The 20,855-nt window shown below is 44.9% G+C and overlaps 2 protein-coding genes across 8 annotated transcripts in view; one reads left to right on the plus strand and one right to left on the minus strand.

The window, feature by feature from the left end:
- Positions 1-19,527, minus strand: part of SGSM2 (small G protein signaling modulator 2) — a 61,541-nt gene extending 42,014 nt beyond the window's left edge. For 6 of the 7 annotated variants that reach the window (XM_075518182.1, XM_075518178.1, XM_075518181.1 and 3 more), the window contains exons 1-2: positions 19,310-19,527; positions 10,990-11,065 (exon numbers count right to left, since the gene is read on the minus strand). In XM_075518182.1, coding sequence (XP_075374297.1) covers positions 10,990-11,065; positions 19,310-19,366 — 133 coding nt within the window. In that variant the 5' untranslated portion in view covers positions 19,367-19,527. Of the gene's footprint in view, positions 1-2,406; positions 2,717-10,989; positions 11,066-19,309 lie in introns of those variants that run through there. The other variant, XM_075518183.1, reaches the window with a different exon arrangement.
- The window catches only part of IFT20 (intraflagellar transport 20), a 28,110-nt gene continuing 20,175 nt past the window's right edge, over positions 12,921-20,855 (plus strand). Inside the window, exon 1 of the mRNA XM_075518192.1 lies at positions 12,921-12,924. The gene's annotated coding sequence lies outside the window, so the exon portion shown is untranslated. The remainder of the gene's footprint in view (positions 12,925-20,855) is intronic.

Raw genomic sequence — 20,855 nt, forward strand, 5'->3', positions numbered from 1 at the left:
AGCACTAAAAGAAGTGGTTCATTTTGAACTAAGATCCTCCTCAGACCTCTGGTGCTGTGATTTAAATATCACAGCATGGGGTATGAATGATACTAAGATATCTGCAATCCCTTCTTAATTTTCAGGGTTGCAATCATTTTCAGGGTTAAGCACATAAACCTCCGGAATGGAAGAGTTCATATGTCACCAAGATAGAGGAAGTACCCTTAGTACAAAGAAAAAAAAAATGCTTCATAGAATAGAAGAGTAGGAAGCAAGAGTATAAGAAGTCCAATTAAATATTTTCTTTATAATCACAACCTCAAGCTAATGCCTCAGTAGTTAAGTACAACTCACGCTTTATAAGTGGGCATCCCTTAATAGCCACACACATCAGTTAACTGTGCTGATGCGTCTCCTCCACTGCTGACGTACAACTTCAGCACTTTCTTTTCGCATATATCCTTTTTCTGTTTCACCACCAGCCTGTGGACATCTGAAGCTTGCAGCTTCACTGCAAGTCTAGTACATTTATTACACATTCTTATTTACAGCAGCCCTACCATGGCTATATTAGAACAACATCAGCACTGCTAAGAGATAGGTATCTTCAGGAGTTGGAAGGCACTGTATTTCTGCTGTAGCTCTTATTCTGACTGGTCAGCTGAGAAGCCCAGATGTCCAATGTTAGATCAGCTGGGAGGGCCAATTGTTTTCATATTTAATTTAATCTTCATTTCAAGCTGCAAAATGAAGACCTTTAAAGTATCTATTACTTTTATTAGTGTTTGTTAAAGCACTGATGTAGCAAATCACTTGGAACTCGTGGAAGGGAAAATACCAAGGTGATAGGTGCTAGAAGAACACCAAGTATTTTTATTTTACAACAGTACAAAGAGACGTTATCTGTGATCAGGACTGCACAGAACTAGGTCCTGTGCAACTATCCAGGGGGAGACAGTCTCTGCCTTGAAGAGTCCATCAGCGAAATTGCACTTGATAGCTACCAGAAAAACAACTTCCCATTTCACTCTTGGAGGTTTCATGTGAAAGGAGATGCACTGTTAAATAAATGTTAAAAACACACTATAAAAGAATGGTTTAATTTGAAAACTCTACTTATAGTTAACTGGATGGTTGGAATCCCTATCAGGAGAAAGCACCTCTTCCCACTGGAAGCAAGGTAACAGCAGCAGTTAGTGGGACTGAACAGCCAAGGCTGTGTGGTTTAACGGTTAAGTTCACCTGGACTCAAGCTACTTGTTTTGCTCTGCCACACAGACAGGACACAGACATGATATTTTTCAATAAATCCCTGGGGAAAAAAAAGGTATCTAAATGGACACTCCTCAGTTCTAAACATAGCTCTGGCTGGGAAACATCAGGGCTGGAAGTTGTTGACTGCTCCCCTTTAAAATCTTGACCATTAAGCTTCAAGGAACTCAATACCCTTCAGAAAATGGAATTGTTTCCATTAAACCCTATTAAGGCTAAATCAAAATTACTGAGGTTTCTCTAAATAATTGAATATGAACCAATTTGATGGCCCAGGACTAAAGTGAAATGTTTAGCAGAGTGCTCTAAAAAGCATGAGAGATTGTATTTCACTTCTCAAACTAAAAACACGTGCAGTTCAAAACCTGTTTGATTTCACATCACAGCTAATATTCACTCTCTTTTTAAATTTTGTTTCTCTCCTCTATAGCACACCACTCATTACTTTAAAGCAGTCATCTTTGCAGCACAATCAAAAGCTTTTAAATTTGTGTGAAAAAATATTTGCCTCCCCCCAATTATGATAATCTCTGGTACTCTCTTTGGCCTAAAGTGTTTATGAAGTGAGGTAGAACCTCTGTAAACTATTTTATAAGCATTATTCATCACTGAAAATGTTTCATTTGTTTTCCAAATAGGAGTATTAATACAGGGAGGCTCATATTTTGTTTATGGGCCTGCATTTCCATAGCGGATTAACTGCATTTTTTAAAAACATCAATGCCAAGGGTAGAAAGCCAAAAGAATTAAAATAATAAAATGTCTGGTTGGAAAATGGTTATTTACATGTATTTCTACATAAGTCACATTTCTGTGAGCTAAGAAAAAAAGAGAGAGAGGAAACTGAATTCTTACTTCTTTGTCAGATCCTAGGGGCACTGTGCTATTTAGAAGCCTCAAGGAAATCACCTAAAAAACCCAGAGCATAAGGCATCTCTTCCTAATGGGGCTGATTTTCAGAGGAACTGGAAGGCTGGAACTCCAGCTGAAACTGATGGGAACAGCTTGTTGTGTGGACAGTCAGGATGCTTCAGATATGAGGTCCTGACTAGCTCCAAATCAATCTCCTGTTCCTTTCATCTGCTAACACTTTGTTGCCATACTTTAAAGAGGAGGCAGAGAAAGGGCTTCTATCAGGAACTACCTTCTCACCTTAAAAACAAAGGAGAGTTTCCCACACTGCTGCCTTCCTCGATTTTACTGCAAGCCTGTGGATATTTCATATTCTTCTGAAAGCTTTACCATCTTGAAGCATGCCACTGGATAAGAATCTCTGGATGAGAAATGTATTTAAGAAATACATTTCTATTCTTCAGTTGATTTGATTTTCCTGTCATGAACTTTAATCCAGTCTTGTAATTTAGGGCCATGAAGGAAAAGATTTCTGACTCATGAATTTTCATTGCTTGGGGCTGGCAATTGTGACGTTTGGTGACTCTGATAATTGCTTGGATTTCAGGTCCTGAACAAGAAAAAACAGAACACAAGCTCCAGCATCATGCAGTCATTGGTTCCTAATTAGATCTTCTCTTTCAAACACAATTAACTTTGTGCAAAATGGGATAACAAGTCATCATAAGACCAATGAAGAAAACAGTCCCACAACTAACCACATTTTTGTGGTTAACCCTTATGTATGTTAGCAGCTTAGGTTCCTAACCAGCACTACCAGGCACTCCTGCAACTCAGACATGCTATCTGTCCCTGAAATACCCAGGTATCCAGTCTTGAGGAGTCACCAGCCATATTCACATTCACAGGTTTCCTGGTTTTCCACTGCCAGCTTTGACAGAGACATAGCCAGAATTTCAGCTGAAGCTATTTGATTGTATTCCTACAAATATTTCCAGACCCTGAAACTTAAGATCTTAACTGATCTCAGACTAAGCATGTGGCTCCAGAAAGCCCAGCCACACAACTGCTCTCCTATTGCCTACCACCTCCAAAATGAACGCAGTACTCGCCTGCTGCGAGTCGTCACCGAGTCGCTCGCCCTCCTCTGCTACCGTGGCCCAGCGGCTACCAAAGGTTTTGCAAGCAGCTGCTTCCAGGAGACTGCACTGGTAGGTGGGCAAGTCAGCGCTTGGTTCGCCTGTTCACTTTGGGACGGCAGATGTCAGCTGAAAGGGCTTAGGCCATCTCTCCACATTCACACAGAGAAAGAGCTCCGCTTCAAGGACCGCTTACTAATGTGAATTCATTATATCACAAGCTCCCCCCAGTGCAGTGATCACATCCTTCTTCTGTTTAAAGGGCTGCATGCGTGACTAAACGGAGTCACAGATAATGTATAAACACCTTCATTTAATATTCAGATCCAACTCTGCAGTCAAACCATATTACCTTTCCCAATGCATTACTGGACAGATCATGAGATGGATTTTTTCTTTTTTTAGATCTGTGGTATTTAAACACAGCATTACCCCAAAAAACCCAGTAATTTTCATCAGTTAATAAGAGAAGAAAAGCCATATGCACAATGGAAATGGAAACCACAAAACCTGAGGTTAATGCAGCTCAATCAAGGGGACAGGCTTGTCTCCTAGGCTGAGCAAGCCAAGCTCTCTAGTCTCCTCTCGCAGGAGAGGCTCTCTGTTCCTCTTCTCTGCACGTCAAGTCTGGAATGGACCAGCACGTGAAATTGCAGGTTCTGCACCGAGTATTCTCAACAAACCTATCAAGACAAAATGGTAACTTAACATGCAGAAATAGCAAATTTACTGCTTGGGTTTTAGAGGGGAAAAACGTTTCTGGTCTGTAAGTCTGGTCTAGGTAAAACACAGCTTTAGAACAGATTTGGAAGGCAAAGATAATTAAATGACACTGAGGTAAGGAAAAACAAAGACTTCCAAATGCCTCTGAAGTGAAGGACCACACTGTAACCTACACTGGGGGTAAATCAACTGATATTAATAACTGGAAATGGGAAGAAACAGCACATGTCAAGTATCCCAAGTACACCAAAAAAAGACACCCAAAGTATCAAGAAAACAAAGAGAAGATAGGAGTTTTGCCGTTTTCTTTGATGGAAGAGCTTCAAAGCCTTCCAGAATTTGAGTTCGGTTTCTTTGCTTTCTAGTTTACGAGTGGTTAGGTCACACTCGCACCAACACCTCAGTATCAACAGAAATACAGATGCAATTCAGAGAGGCGCTTGGATCTACAGGTCTTCCCTTCCTTGCCAGCAAAAAATACAGTAGTACGATAAAACTGGAGAAAGCTGCCAGAAACATCAAATCCAAACCTACGGCCTACTCCCAGTTGACTTGAGTTCAAGTTCAGGCACTCGAGCAGACTGGTACTGCTGCTTGCAGGCAGCCAGTTAACAAGATCAGGCATCCCGAGAGCTTAGAAACACGTGGTGCAGTGGTGAGGCTCTATACCAAATAAAAGCCTCTCGCTGCAGTGCATCGAACAGAGCTTCCTTTGGGCAACTCCTCTCTATTGCCACCCAGGCAAAAGAGAAAAAATTTGGCTGCCACAATAAAATATATATATATATATATAAATATTTTACACATAATGCCCATAACAACCTAAGGAGGAATATCCCAAGAGATGAGGGGCCTCTTTTTGAAGCCATCAGTGGTATGACACCGACCACTTTGGCTCTGAGGTTCACTAGACGTGCACCATGCACGGCTACGAGGAATGTAACTGCTGCAGCTATTGCCTTTCCTCCCGCCTGAGGGGCTCCAAGGAAAAATCGACACCAGCCACTAATACGGGGGGAAAGGAACAGACAACGGCGATGCCCCTGTGATAAACCCATCCGCTTCCCAGCACAGCTCCCGTGCAAACCCAGACAGGTCCGGCGGCACAATTCCCAGGGACAGTGACGGAAACCCCCAACTCTCTCCTCTCCATCTGCATCCCAAGGAACGAGTGCAACGCAAACCTGCAATCCTCAAAGAAGGTTTAAAGGAAGCCTTGAGCGCAACATTAAATACCGTTCTACAGCTCAAAATCAGAACTGGCCTTTTCATTTCAACCACAAAGGGATTCTGTATATTTTACAGAACATTACATTAATTAATGGTTTTAATTACTGGTAGCAGGTTTATTATTCAGGCCAAAAAAAGCTTTTTGTGCAGTTCATTCCTTCCCTAATTTGAATAAAAATCTCATTGAAAAGCCAAGTTCTGTGTGTTTGACAGTGCCCAAGTTACCATTTTTACTCATGCTTACTGCTAACCTTCCCCCAAAACTCAGTAACTACATTCACCTTGACAAGCATGCACGCTGGATTTACATCTAACAATATATTTGGATTCTGGCACACTCCAGCTCTCAATAATCCACCTGAAGTCTATGGCAATTATTTTACAGCATGAGAATTCAGGGTTATTTCATTTAATGCACTCAAAATATTTATTCAAAGAGAGCAAACTACTGAGACTCATTTCAAACAATATAAACATACCTTTAAATTATAAACCAGGCCAAGCACGGTCAAGTCCTATGACAATAATTTAATTACGAGTCAATTCAAAGTTCACATTTCCTTTAAAACAAACATGCAGTGAATGTTGAACATTTTGTACAATCCCAGTTTTTATTTGTCAGCATCCTTGCTACACTCAAGTAATAATTACAGCAAACAGAACAATACACTGTTAACTTCACTGAGGGAGATACTGTCTGGACAAAGTTTGTTTTCAGAGTAGTTATCAATTTACCTTTAAAAACAAGACATTAAAAATATACTCTACATTTAATTACTATTATTACAGGAGCAGTGTCCTTCTGGCAACATAACCCATTCATCAAGCATGCGCCACGTATATGGCTTGCTTTAAGCGTCTTTTCCAGGAGAAGACTCCACACACACTCCCTTTTCTTTTTCCTCCTCCAATGAATAATGCATACAAACAGAGAATACGGTTTGAGCAATCAGGGCCAGTTATTACAGCTCTGCACACAGAGTAAACAATCAAAACATGAAGTGCATTAAAAAAGCGTCCCGGTGACCCACACTGGTGCAACAAACAGTGTCCGGCCACCCGTTCCACCATGGATGCAATAATTTGGATGAGCAGCAGAGAAGGAAGATGAGTCTGCAGAAGCTTTTCCCAAAGTTTCTCTTTTCCGATGTTGCCAGAGGCACGCGGACCTTGCAAACTGGGCAGAAGCCCCCGCCTGTGCCCTGCTGAAGGCACCAGCTCTGTAAAGTGTTCTCGGCTGCCCCAATTCCTCGGGGTGCCTTGCTGAGCAGACAGGACAACAGAGCTCATCACACTCGCATTAAATGCATCCACTGGCAATGAGACAGAGCTTTGAAAAACATCAAAATGCTGGTTTCAAAGATGAGACTGAAAGTGTCTGAAGTGCCTTTTTTTTTTTTTGACAAGATAAAGAGTATTATTAAGCACAGTTTGAACTGGCTTTGTACATCTGGAGTAAAGATATCCTAATCTGGTACATTTCTAGCTTCTGTGAAACCTTCTGCACAACTATTTTTTTTTTTTTTATGAAAGGGGGAAAAGAGAAGAAATACTAAAAAGTGAGTTAATGAAAGATCTTGACTGGACACATAAAAGAGACCGCTTGGAGAAAATCAGTCCTGTGAGATTCGTGACTTGAGCTACACGCCCTTGAAGACATAAAGAACATTTGGGTAACCTTGTCTTGGATCCATTCATGAATAAGGCATGTTCCATTATGTTTGCTGTATGAAGCTGATTTAAACAGGTTTTTAATTCTTTGCTTATAGCAGCACATTACTGTCAGATCCAAAGATGGGCAACCATGCAGAAAAAGGCTTAGCAAAGCTGCAAGTAGTTTTTGGACAAACACAGTAAGTGTAAAGTACTGAACTGGAAGACTCTGCTTGCCCATGACTGGTAAATACACATTAGGTAACTGCAGAGACAGACAGAAGAAAAGCTTCCTTTTTCTTCCCCCTCTCCCTCAGAAGCGTAAAAGCTGGGAAGGGCTAGTATTCCTGGCGAGAACACGACCAGCCGTGAAGACTTCAGGGAAGCTGGTGAAAGGAAGGATGCAGGAGGCGGGTGACAGCTTCTCCCCAGCCCGCAGAGATGGCACTCAGCTGAACAGGCAAGGCACGGTCCCTGCGTCACGCGATGTCAGCTACCGTTACTAAGGGAACGGCACCAGATAACCCAGGCTGAAAACATCCACATCCCGTTTCTAACAGAAACGCCCGTCCACTAAAGATGCTATGAATATCCAGAGGGCTTGCGTCATGTCGTTATATGCTGATTGACAATGATACTGGTGAAATTCACTCAACAGCAACCTGTAGCCCAATGAAATTTGGAATTTGTGTCCCAACGTGGCACACATTAGCCACACTGCACACAGTCCAAACTGAACCACTACGGCTCTGAATAACAGAGCTAGATCTTTTAGAAATCAGATAGGATGAAAGAGTAACTGCAGTGTAACGAGGTTATAAACTGGGTTGAGAACAAACACAAAACCATCTGCATTCATTGCTTCCCCACAAGGATGAAAATGTCAGCACTGTTTTCCTTCTCTTAGATCACGCAGGTGAAGACTATCGACTGTAAGCAGAGTCACTGTGGTTACAACAAATCCCTCCCACTGGATGAGCAGAATGGACCCGCACAGAGGCATTACTCCTCCAGGGGCCAGCAAGGGTGGCATGAGGCTGCGCCGGGTCCGGAGAACGGCATTTCCTGCAGGAGCTTGCAAAGGTGAGCTCACTGCTTCATCCTCTCTGCTCCACAGGTAGTCCTGAGACTGTCTCTCCTATCTCAATACACCATTTCTGTGGTCTCATTAGGGGACCTTGGGCAGGAAAGGGGCCCTCCTACCCACTGGACACCAACATATCTCCATAGAGTCAAATCCCATATAAGCTCCTCTAGCCTTGCAAATGGACCCTACACAACACGAGCTGCTCTGCTGTCCAGCTGCACCCCACGGGCTGAATCCAGGACCACGGAGACACGTGTCAAGGGCTAGCCAGACTGTGAGGAAACCCATTCAGGCTCAACGCCCTGCAGTAATCTTGCATGAAAAACTTTCTGCTTAACAGATGATGCACCTAAGCTCTGTTTGGAGATGCTGTAGTCCAGCATGGGGCTGAACAGTGAACCCCAAGTCTGCTATCTCAGCCTTGGAGTTTCTTGTCCTTACAAACCCCATGTACTGTAACAGAGAGGCACCTCAGGGTGTGGGAAAAGAGGCACGCGCTGCTTAACTGGCACCTTCAGCCATTTAGGACCTAGGAGAGCTAGGAAATATTCAGTTACTGATGCAGACAGGCCCTGAAAGCCAACTACCTTGTATTTAAGAGACTCTTGCTAAACTCAGCCTTGCAGGAGAGTAAAATGATTCACAAGAATTCTATATTTATAACAAAGATTCACTGAAAGTGACTCATGTACTGAGCCAATCTAATTTTAAATAGAAGGGAAAAACCTCTTGAAGAGGCACATGAAACTGGACTGGGGGAGGGAAGAGAACTGCACACACAGGAGAGCCCCAGCCAGGAGCTGTTAGCCAAATCTACTGGAAACGGTGTCTCCATTCAATTAGCTGAAGTGATAGCAGAACATTCAGCTTCACCTACTTCTGGTTTAGAGTTAATTAAGTCCTACATTCAAAGCAGGTGCAGGTTGGAATACTTCCTTAGGATAGGTAGGATTGCTGGGCAGTAATAAGGCAGCTCATGGAGAGTTATTAGTTCTTCAGACCCTACAGAATTCAGATCACAAAACCAACTGGAATCACAGCGGGAGGGAGGGAGAAATATTAAGAAGATTTTACAGTATTACTAATTTTGGCCAAGCAGATTCTAACAGAAATAGCTGCCGCCCCACCACCCCTTACATCAACACTACAGCACATCTTACAGAACATCGTTTCAAAGACAGGGAACAGACACACAACCCTAGGAGCTCTCCAGATCAAACAGGTAGCCCACAGCAAGGGCACAGGCTCAGGGTTTCTTCACCTGCTCCTATGTCAGGACCATTTGCCTCAGTTACTTTTTCTCCTCTGTATAGTAGTATAAATATACCGTAGATAAAAGGGGAATATTTAACATAACCAGAACCTAAATGGAGGAAATGGCTACAGTCTATATTAATAGCAATAAAACATTAGCCAGAGAAGATGGCCAAATATTGCACTCCTGCACTGAATATGTAGGGATGAATAAATTATCCTAAGCTGTAAGCAAAAGATAACTTGGAAACAGCAAGCAGGCTAGTGTAAGATTAGCCTCGCATACACAATGATCACGCACAGCAGAGCAAGCTGGAATTTCAATGTTGCGACAAGAAAAGGTTCCTATTCTCAGACTTCGGCTTTCAGTAACATGTGTCAATATTTCTTTGTCTAAACAGTCCACTTACTTATCTCCAAAGCCAAATCTAACTTCCGCTCTTCTTAACCTCTCCACTGCCATCAACGCATAACTGGGTATGCTTGGCTGCAAATGCTCCATTCTGTGAAATCCAGAAGTGTTTAGATGATGACTGTTCTCCAGTCATTCTCAGCATCGCTCCCAGTTAAGTCTTCAATTTGAAGCACGAAGAGAAGGCAGCCAAGAATTCACAGGCCAACATACATATTTACAATTGTAAATAGCTTTAATTCTCACCAGTATCTTGCTGAGACATTTCTCCACACACCAAAGTCTGATGAATAGTGTTAATTTTTTATTGGCCCTAGTAAATTATGGGCTAGATTACAAAACTGTTGGACCAGCATTCAACAGTTCCTCCTCAGGCACTGAATGAAGCGGCCACGTCTCCAAAGGAGTACTTGGTGTGAACTCCTGGAGCTGACCTCTACTGAGAATCCAGCATCGGACCATCCTTTATCCACCCACCCACACAGGATCTGCTTCACTCCATCATCACAACACACACAGAGCAGTCTAAGTCTGTAGGGACCAGGCAAACCACCACCAAATTTTAGAATTTATTCAGACTTTGAATGATTCACAGAGTTCTGAAACACCAGCTGCCCTTGGTATACGTGATGCTATTTCCAAAGAAATTTTGTTTGCTTGTTAATTCTTGGTAATGAAACTTCCAAAATACAGTCATGAGGAAAAGTCACCACACAATGGCTCACTGATTATATTAAAAAATATACAATGTCCACAAGGTCAAAGCCTAGACCTCAATCTCCCAAATGCACCATTCATGTAATACAGCATTCAGTGCACAGCAGAGAGCAGAGAAGTGTTGCAAAGACCTGAAACATGCCAATTAGCCAGCGGCATGATGCTGGCTAGAAAAGTCACTGAGATTTCCATTGTTTCCCTTCTTTAAAAAAGGCAACAGCTCTTTCAATGACTTTTTGGGCTGGATTCTGTCACCTATACTCAAAATGAGACACCTTATTCTTCAAATACATTGAGATGACTTGCAGCTGAAAGGTAGCTGCCAGATTTTAACCCATGACTGTGAAAACTTCATTTTTGGCAGTTATTCTCTGGGTTGTATCTTACCTCCAAATACATTTTTTTTTTTAACCTACTAGGTGCTTCCTAGTAAATCACCTTGACATTTTGGCTTGGTACTTATTTTGGATAATGCCATTTTAATAAGAGTTACTTTCTCATTTGTAATGTACACACGGATGTAGCAAATGTAAAGAAAAGGTGACACGGGCCTGAACTCCATGATTTCTAATATTTAAATCCCTGCATTTACCTCCAACAGCAGAGAACATACATTTCTATAGGAAAAGTAAGATTATATAGTGTTAGCTCTTTTGTGTGTCATTTACCACATAAGGCGATGATGTGACTGCTGTCTTCGTGTACAAATTTCCGCGTGACAGCTTCTTCCATGATCTGCTTTACCTAAAATAAATAAAAAGAAGTGATTGTAAGATCGCAACGCAAACCAGCACAGCACTTGGGAGTTTCAGTTTCAACCTTTGCTTTCCCTTTCCCTGTCACCAAAAGACTAACGCAAGTTACTCTTTGCAGGGAAGGAAGGATAAAAGCTTTTAGGAAGGGAAAGGAAGGACAAACCTGAGCAGCTTTACATGGGATGAGGGAACCTCTGGTAGAACAAGGACAGGTCTATTTGGGGCGTGCCCCTATAAAAGGATGAATTATTTCAGAGCGCCCAGGGTGCCCTCCAGAGAACTTCTTCAGCAGCAGTTCCAAAGGGCTGCGCAAAACTTTTTGAGTAATTCATCCCTGGCCTTCCTGCGTATAGTTACTTCTGCTCATGAAACAAGATTATGTATTGCCATGTGCTCTTTCCAGTTGTGGCATTCTGCTCTTCCTCAAGCACAAAGAACCACTGAGCTACCCAGGCGCACATCCCAAGAGAAGTTTACAGCAACCTTTCTCCCGTTTGGGGACTTCACATACCACAGTAACTACAAATGATGGTCTCAAAGCTCTGCTACACCAGACACTATACAAAAATAATATAGTACCTATAGAGAAGATAGTGCCTTCAGTTTTTGCTTCTACACAATTTAACAATTACAGCAAATATAATTACATTTATCACAATTCTTACTGATTTAAAAGAAAGTTCCTCCCCAGTTTCAAGGCTGATGTGTCAAGCTCCAGAGGGAATTCATTGCAGATTATTGACTTTCAAAAATTAAGGAAGAAAACAGACAAATCTTACAATTAGGCTCTTGAGGAGAGGCTGCAGTTACCCTCCATTCATCTGCTAGCTTATTCCTCCCTCAATGGCTTCCTTTGCCTGATACCAGATGAAACCTATTTGTCTCCGCCAACTCATTTATCAGACACTCATTCCTTCCTGGCCACGGAGCACTTGCTTCTCCAGATACAAATCCACAATCATTTTTGGCTTCTCTCATTTGTGAGCTATAATTACAGGGTTAGGACACTCTGCCTAAACAAATGCCACATCACTTTCAATATATGACAGTAAGTGCTACTGTGGCAGAAGATTTAACAAGATACTCTCTTCTTCCCATGTTTGGGTGGTTTTTTTTGTTTTGTTTTGTTTTTTAACTTGAAAGCAATTTTTACAGCAGTCCTGGAACCCAACAAATAGTGAATTATCTGGCAGGTAATCACTGTGTGACTACTCCTTACCAACAAGCCCAGCAGCATGGCCTGCATACCAACTCAGTCTGACCTGAGTGCCAGTGCAAGCTGCACAGCAACGATCACCACCAGCCTGCGGCAGGGGCTAGGTCTGCACCCCTAGGAGACCTCAATACGTGCTTTTCAGTAGGGCTAGCAACTGTGTGCTCAGCTCTCGTTAGGCTGCATCTGGTACCTGAGATAACCAGTTTAAAGCTAGCCGGGTTACCGCTTCCTTGTAGCGTTGACAGGTCCAAAGGTTTTAAGCCTTCCCACTCTGTGCTGGAACCAGGAGAAGCTGCAGGTGCAACGCTTGTTCAACAGCTGGGCTCTGTACTTGCACTGCTGTGATAACGAGGTGGCCGCTCAGTGCCTTCTCCAGTTTGGAGGGCTTCCTCCTCCAGTAAGATCATTTGCAAAGCCAATTCTGGATGCTGTAATCAAGCATGCCTTCCCCCAGCTAATCATCTTGAGGCCTCCATGCCCACTCCTACACCCCCACCCCGGCTGGCAGCAGGCTGCAGCTCCAGCTCCAGCACTTGCTGCACGAGCCTTTCAACACATGGCGTTCTCCTCGCCCCAAATTCTGCATCAAGTTGATCCTACAGAATTTGGACTTCTTATCAAACAGGAGCCCTCTGGGTTGCAAAGAAAACACTGTGAGGGGGGAAAGCAAACATGTAAGAGGCTTTGAAAGTAGAACATGTTTTATATCTGAGGACTTCAAAGCAAGTCTTTTGCACTTTATAAAACCTGGCTCACTGTTCACATACTGAGGCTTGACAATGTAAACTCCTAACAAGGCAATATGTTTCTTTCCTGTGGCATTTCTGACATGCCTATAAGAGCTTTGGACCTTACAGTAAACCAGTGGGAGGTGGAGGAGTAAGAGAATATCAAGAAAGAAGCAAAGGTGTGAGAAGATCTCATGGATGGGAACTCACATAGGAAGCATCTGGATTAACCTGCCTATCCAGCAATCCCCTTCTCACATTTTTATTTGCATCACTGTTGATTTACAAGCTTGATGTCTGTTTGCCTTGGCAGGAACCTAACAAAACTTGTTCCAAACCCCATCCAGAGGTTTGAAATAATCTCAATAATAGCACCTAGGCAGACCACAGCTCAGCAAAGGGAAGGGGACAGGACAGCTGTGCAGCTCTGCCCGTTTAAATTGCAGCTCAGACCCCGACCTGCATTTTCACACGTGGGAGGCAGCACGTTCCGGCAAACAAGCTTGCAGTGGAAGTGCAGAGACAGTGCCATCCACTGCCTCCAAGCCAACTCATCTCCGTGCCTCAGCCGACCCATCTGTGAAAGGACAGTAACCCAACCTTTGCAAGCTGTTCCGATTTCACTGGATGAAAACTACCTTTAATCTACTAAATGAAAGGCCTGGTTTACGAAAGGGAGGAAGTACCTCGGAGTGCCACTAGCATTAAGGTGGACAGAAGAGGAAGCACGAGAGCACTGCACCAAGGTAAGTCACACACATATGACTCAAGTTCACAGACATGAATTCAGGCACCACTCAGGACTGCAAACTGCGATTTCAGCCTCAGCTCCCCAGAGAACAGTAACTGGAATTCAATTCCTGATGGCAGGGAGGAAGAAGAGTTGTTTACCAGGAGCAAGAGCTCTGGCACTCAGAGGCCAGTTCCCCGCTGTCACACATTTCCCAGGCACACCCCAATCATTAGTCTTTATTAGCTCAGTATGTTATTTAGATCCCAGTCTGTAGCCCAGGAACAAAAAATTTAAAGTGTATAAAAAAAAATAGAAGGAAAAAGGTTTCAGATGCGATAACCAACGCTACTTTTATACAGCAGCACCATATGGTCAGCCTATCAGCAGAGTCTGAATCCAGGACCTCCAGACCAGGCAAGCAATCAGTGGCTGCTCCCAACTGCCATCAAATGCAGAGCAACCTTTGCATATTTTCTGGAAAGTCAATGAATGTTAAGAGAAAACATTTTCAGGGCACAGACAGTAGATGTGAAGATTCAAAAGCCGGAATGCAGTCTTCTTCAATCTCACGTCATCCCTCACTGCCACGTAATTCAGGGATGCTCCAGGCAAGGAGCTAAATCAAATGTTTCTGGTCATATGGAACACAAGCCTTTTTTTTCCTTTTTTTTTTTCCCCCCCTTGCAATTTCGTGCAGCTCTCTGTAGGGAATTATGCTGTTGTGTCTCTGTGTTCTGGGGAGGCACTTGTCAATGAAGCTTTCTGAGCATAAGCCTACACAGACGCCCACTTGCAGATACTAGCAGACCTGACCAAACTGCAAATTAATCTCATTAAAAGAAACACCAACAGCCCACCCCCCTGCATTCACCCATCCACCTGCGCAGGTAAAGAAATCTGTTCAGCCTACTGAGCCGCTGCCTGCTGCAGGGGACGGAGGGCTGCCTCCTCCGGCGGGAGCCAGTGCTGCTAGCAGAGAGGTGCCTGGAGAGAAGCCTGCTCAGGTGGGAAGGAGGCGAGAGGTTCGGCCGAGGTGTGACACAGGCTCCCTCCACTGCCTTGGAAACGCTTCTCCCGTTCTCTGTGCCTCCTGGGGAAGGCTAATACAGGATCTACTCATCTTAACTCGGCTGTTCATTTGCACCTGCCAGGCGGCACAAGCATGCAGGAAAGCAGCAAGTGCATCGACTTCTGTGCCTTTCAGTCCCTCCACCCGTGAGCCAGAAGTAGCACTACATCAGGGGAACCACAGAGAGCTTCAGCAGGCCTCGGAAGACATTCTGCTCTCCCTGGAAAAGGCAACAGACTACACATGCACCAACTTTACCAACCATTGGAGAGCAAGGATGGGAAAGCTCTGTCTACCTGAGTAAAGTTCATGGCATTTGAGGACCGAAGGATATCCTGGTAGTAGCATTATTCAGGTAAAGCAAAGCAAGCTCCTCAAATAAAAATTGATACGCATTTGCACAACTTTATAATGGATCACTGGTCTGACTTCCTCCTACATCTAACAATGGCCAAAACTTTCAGAAGCAAACACCAAACATAGGTCATAATACATGGATTATTTAATAAGTTTCACCAAAGAAATACACAAGAGAAAGGTCTTTATGTTTAATGTTTCAATTTTTGTTATAAGGAAGCTTTAAAAATGGAAATAAACTCCAATTTTGCAGCAACCTGCTGGTATAAGAGACCAAGAAAATGAGGACTATTAAGACACGACACGCACTGACTATATACCAGTTTATTCACAAGCATAGGGCTGGAAGAGACCCACAGGTGTTGCCTTTTCCATCCCTCTGTTGAGTTCTTGGTCCACTCCAATGAGGATGGACAGTTTAGACTCACCTTACCACAATTTTGCTAAACTGTCACAATGATGGATTTCTGACCAGGGCTGACCCAGCACATCTCAACATATCTGCAACCTTCAGGTTAGGAACAACCTTTCAAACCAGCACCGCTCTTTCAGAACACAGGCTGCAGCGCTTTCCCCAACCATGCATCATGATGGGACGCTGGAGAAGCATCACGGGGACAATGCGGCGTCGGAGGCAAAGAACAGCGCTCATAAAATACTGGAATAACCAGGACCACAGTTAAAACCCACAGCATTTTTTCCTCAAAGGAGAAAACCTCATGTCCAGCATCCGTGCCTTCTTTAGCTTGTGTAGTCACTGTTCATCTCATTTATCGATCGCTCCTGCTGCACTGACTCTTTGTTACTCTTGATGAAGAAGTGGGTGGTGTAAATACAAGCTGTTAAATAAGTACTATATTTCTGCTCAGAACTGGTTGCATTTTAGTTGTAAGATGAGCAATCGCGTTTCTAGAGTGCTCTGAAATTTTTCAGGGTGAAACTGCTAAGGTTATTGTTATCCTGTTTCCCAGCTAGAAAAAGTGCTGTGTTTAAATCCAGAAATGGAAAAAAAACCTCCATTTCAGTAGGTAGAAGGAAATGGCCAGAGAAAAGCCTGTTTTATGAGTCTACTTGTCACAACAGATTTTCCTGCAGAGAGAGAGATAAATGTTTGAAACGTGAACTTATAAGCAGCCTCAGCACGAATCTCGGTAGAGTTAAATTTTCAAAACACATTACATGTCCTCCTTTCTATTAGAGCCAACAAAATACATTCTTTACCAGTGGGAATTGAAAGTCCATCTGAGAAAAAGCAAACAACATTAAATTTTCCCAAAGGAAAAATGCAAAAGTTTTTGCCGAGAGGGAGAGACAAAATAAAATAAGAAAAATCACTTTGCACCAAGTGACTTGAGACAACCATTTTATATTTTGCAAAGACAACTGAATTTTAATAGGTCTAGTGTACATACAGAAAGAATATGCTTACTCTGAGCTCCTTTAGACAGAGGTTACATGAAAATAATTAAACGGGAAGAAGAGCCTGGGTTTAAAGGACAAGGGAAGGGAATCATCGCCTTGAGAATAGACGTGGACTAGTCAAGTTTGCCAAACAAGACCACCAACACACAACATGTATGCAGGTATAAGGGGCTGTGTAAAAAGCCACACAGAATAAAAAATGAGGTTAACTCTACTGGAAAAAATTAATTACTATCATTAAGGGCAGCATAATCTGGTGGTTGGTATACTAGTGGTTTGCATTCAATTTCTGGCTCCATTGATTGTTTAAAAGAAAAATAAAATCTCAATCTCCGTGTCTCTGACTGCCTCCTGATACCGTCTGCCTGAACGCGAGCAGAAGAAGCAGGGTCCCCCACTACACGTCTGTGCAGCGCACAGGCAAGAGGCGTTACCTCATCCGGCATGCAATCACCAAAAAGCTCTCATAACTATTTTAGGACAGAAAGCTCTGGGCAACCCCCAAAGCCAAGCCAATATAAATCCTCTAGAACAGCATTTGTGAGGATTTGGAGAAGAAAAAAACAAATCAAAGACAAAACAAAAATGCAGATGACATAGAAGGTACGAGTAACACTTTCAAGCATTATCCAAGTAATTTAACAGCTAGAGTCCAATTAAAAACATTTTAGAGACTTTAAAAACAAATTAGCCTCAGATTTTTTAATTATATACCACTTGTTCTCCTCGGCTCGAGCTGGCTTGGATCATGAAAATCCATTTCACTTTCAATCTCGTACATTAGCACAAGATCGCAATGTTCAGAGTTGGAAAACATTTCTCAAATTTATTTATATAGTTAAACATTAATCCAGGAGAGCAAGTGCACACACTTCTAAATCAAACCTTAGACTAACTTGGCTCAAAGGTCCTAGTTTAAGCTAAAATTTCTCAGTGGAGTGGCAGGTTGACAGCTGCATTAGGCTGCAGCATTTCACATGTGAGCGAGCTATAGGTACCACCTGCTCGGGGCCTGGCAGCCAGGTGCTGGCTGGGTCATTCTAGGACATGGTCCTACAATTTTGCATACAGATTGTTCTTTACGAGTCCAACCCTACTCTACCACTTCCAGTCAACCCACACTGACTGAAACATCTGGTACTTTCTGGTTTCAACACTAACAAGTCTTAGGACACTAGATTCAGGCTCAGGAACCTTGGCCATAGCAACAACTTTAATGGATCTTGCTCTTCTACCACTCCCAATCTCACCAGCTGTGAACTGAGGGGGGGAAGAAGCAGGAGAATAGTTAGCTTTTAAAAATACTTTTTATCTCTGTGATGGATAAGCACTACATCTTCACTTAGCTCCTGTGTAAGAACAGGCAGCTACACACAGCTGCTACACAGTCAATGCCACAAAAATGCAAAATACGGTACTGGGGTGTACTGGGGAGAGGTGGCCACTGGCTACGCTGCCACTTCCACCTGAGGCGTGTTCACGAAGGTGCTCTGAGACCAAGGCATGTTTACAGCACCAGGCACCTCCTCCCAGAGCACCTCAGCAGGGACCCCAAAACGCATCCTGTTGGAGCGGGTCTCGGCACGAACCTTGCTCTGTGCTAAGCAGCCGCTCCACCCAAGTGCAAAGCACCAGAGGAACCCCGTCCTGCTGAGCACGTCCTGCCAGGGAACAGCATCATTCGTTGTGAAGACCAAAGCACTACCAGTCCAAACACAAGTGTGATCAAACGCTACCGTCCCCGTCCAGGCACGGGGTGTTCTGTAGTTCATCCCCCAATGGATCCACCCAGCACAAAAGTGTCAGACAGCTGTTTGTAAGAACAACCACCCAAATTAACCCAGCCTTCCTCCCCCCTTTCTCAGCACGCTTCCTAAAGCGCAGGTATTAACACCACAGGCGCAGACGCTTCTGCCAGGGCTCTGGCATTTGGGAGCCAACTCAATTCATCCAAGGGTATCTTCGGACTTATCACTGATTTCCCCCCTTTCTACTCTAAAACTCACAGCTAAGGAAAAGTTAGTAAAGAACTAGTAATGAGGGAAACATAAGCGCAGGGAAAGGGAGCCAGGACCTTAGCTCAGTACAGACGCCTCAGCAGGGGAACACAGCCGTCACCTGCTGCAGGGGTAGAAAAGAACAGGCCCGCAGAGCAAGCCCCCGTCTCTCCTCCCCACGTTCGCTTTGGAAAAACCCAGCAAAACCCCGACGCGTTTCCCAGCAGCATCGCAATGCCAACTTAAGGGCTCGGCTGAGAGCGCCTGTCTGTATTTTCCAGCCACAGGAAGGTCACGCATTCCACCGCAGCAGCACCGAAAGGGTTAAACAGTTGTAGCCGAGCAAATCCTCCGCTTCCCATTCACCGCCTCCTGAAGGGAAACGGGGTTTTCATTCCACCTGGCCAAAGCTTTATTTTATTTAGGGAAACTCTTAACTACCAGCCCTACTGCAAGAGAGATCAAACAAACTGAAGGTTCCACCTTTCGCTCCCGGCCCGAACCCGCCGCGGGAGGCCGAACCCGGCGGGAGGGCGCGCAGGACGGCCCGAGGCCCCGCAGTCCTCCCGGGGCACGGGACCCCGCGCCGCCGGCTGACCCCAGGCGGCCTCCGCCTCCCGGAGCGCGGGGCTCTGCCCGCCTCACGGCCCCGGCCCCGGCCCCGCCGGGAGGGACGCCCGCCCGCCCGCCGCCGGCCCCCTCCTCCCTCACCTCCTTCTTCACGTTCCACAGCAGCTTCTCCTTCACGGCGTCCGCCGAGCAGCTCATGGCGGAGCGGGGAGCGGGGCCGCCCGCCGCGCCCCGCACTCAGAGCAGCCCGCCCGCGCCGCTGAGGGAGCGCCCGCGGGGCGAAGGCTCCGCGCCGCCCGGCCGAGCGCGAGGAGGCTGCGCCGCGCCGCGCAGCTCCACGGCCATCTTCCGCGGCTGCCGCTGACGTCAGGCGGGGGGGCGGGGCCGCACCTGCCGCCGCCACGCCCCGGCTGCGGGGGGCTCCATGGCAACCGCGCCGGGGGCGGGGCCAGGCCGAGGCGGGAGCCCGCCGCCTCCGGCGCTGAGGTAGCGCGCGGGCCCGGCCGGGAGCCCCGCTTTCCTTCGGGACCAGCCCGTGCCCGCCCTGGTCCTGAAGGAGCCTCAGCCCGGCAGGGGCCCGGGGAGCCCAGAGGTTCAGTGCCTCCCCAGGAGCGCAGCAGCGGCACACCACACCGGCCTCTCTAGAGAAGGGAAGGGGGTTGCAGCACCAGGTTAGTCACATGTTAAATACGCTTTTTCTAGCGCTTATTTCCGTATTTTCCACAGCGTACTCGGCTTGTTTGATTCACTTTCTGGCAAAAGGACAGCAATTTGCAAAACCACAAGGGGTGCCCAGAAGCATTCAAGCTCTTCCTTCCAAAGCAAACAAGGATGTAGGCAAGATCATTCCCTTAGCAGGGGTATTCAGGATCCTTAATGAACAAGAGCTCGCTCTCCGTTAAGTCCTCCCGCTCCTGCTGAACATCCTACAGTAGTTGTGGCTGTGCAGGAAGAGACGCCACAGAACACCCAGGCAAAGGGAGAGCTCCCAAGGGGACGGTGCAGAAAGAAGAAGAGATGGCAGGCAAGAAGAGCTGGACCACACCGAGAACAAGACAGGCCTCCATTAGTGCAGGTAGAAAAGGGAAAAAGAGAGTTGTGCCATTTTTGAAAGAGGCAGCAGATATGATTCGCATATTGCCCAGTCACAAGAACCGAAAGTCCTACCACGATGAATAAAAGTAGGCTGTTTCTACAAGCTCTCACACAACAGAGTCGGGGTAGGAGCACCTACCTTACAGGTAAACCAATCCTCAACAGCACAACTGTGGGAAAGCATAGCCGGTATGCCCTAGAAACCACAGTTAATGTATGAAAGGTTTCTCACCTTTCCAAACAGAAGGATTACCTAACTTCTTTCAAAGACACTCAGATACTTTATGGAACAGGTTTTTTGCGGTTGTTGCTCACAACAAAAAACTCTATGGGTTAGCTCAGAAAGCAGGGTAACAACAGCAAAGAGAACAGCTAAATAGAACAAACAGATAAGATTATGTTGGCTAGCTCAAAAGCACACCTACTGCAGAACATAGACTAAATCTCTGGATCTAATTCCCTGCTAGGCTGCTCTGTCCGTCAAGAAAGGTTAAAGATTTTCAAAATACAAGTTAGGTTACCTTTGTGGTAGTACAAATTGTGCGTAGACTTAATGAAAGATCAAAATGCTCTCTGATCCTTATTAGGAAAT

The sequence above is a fragment of the Mycteria americana genome, chromosome 15, assembly GCF_035582795.1.
Source record: "Mycteria americana isolate JAX WOST 10 ecotype Jacksonville Zoo and Gardens chromosome 15, USCA_MyAme_1.0, whole genome shotgun sequence".
In the NCBI taxonomy this organism is placed as follows: domain Eukaryota; kingdom Metazoa; phylum Chordata; class Aves; order Ciconiiformes; family Ciconiidae; genus Mycteria; species Mycteria americana.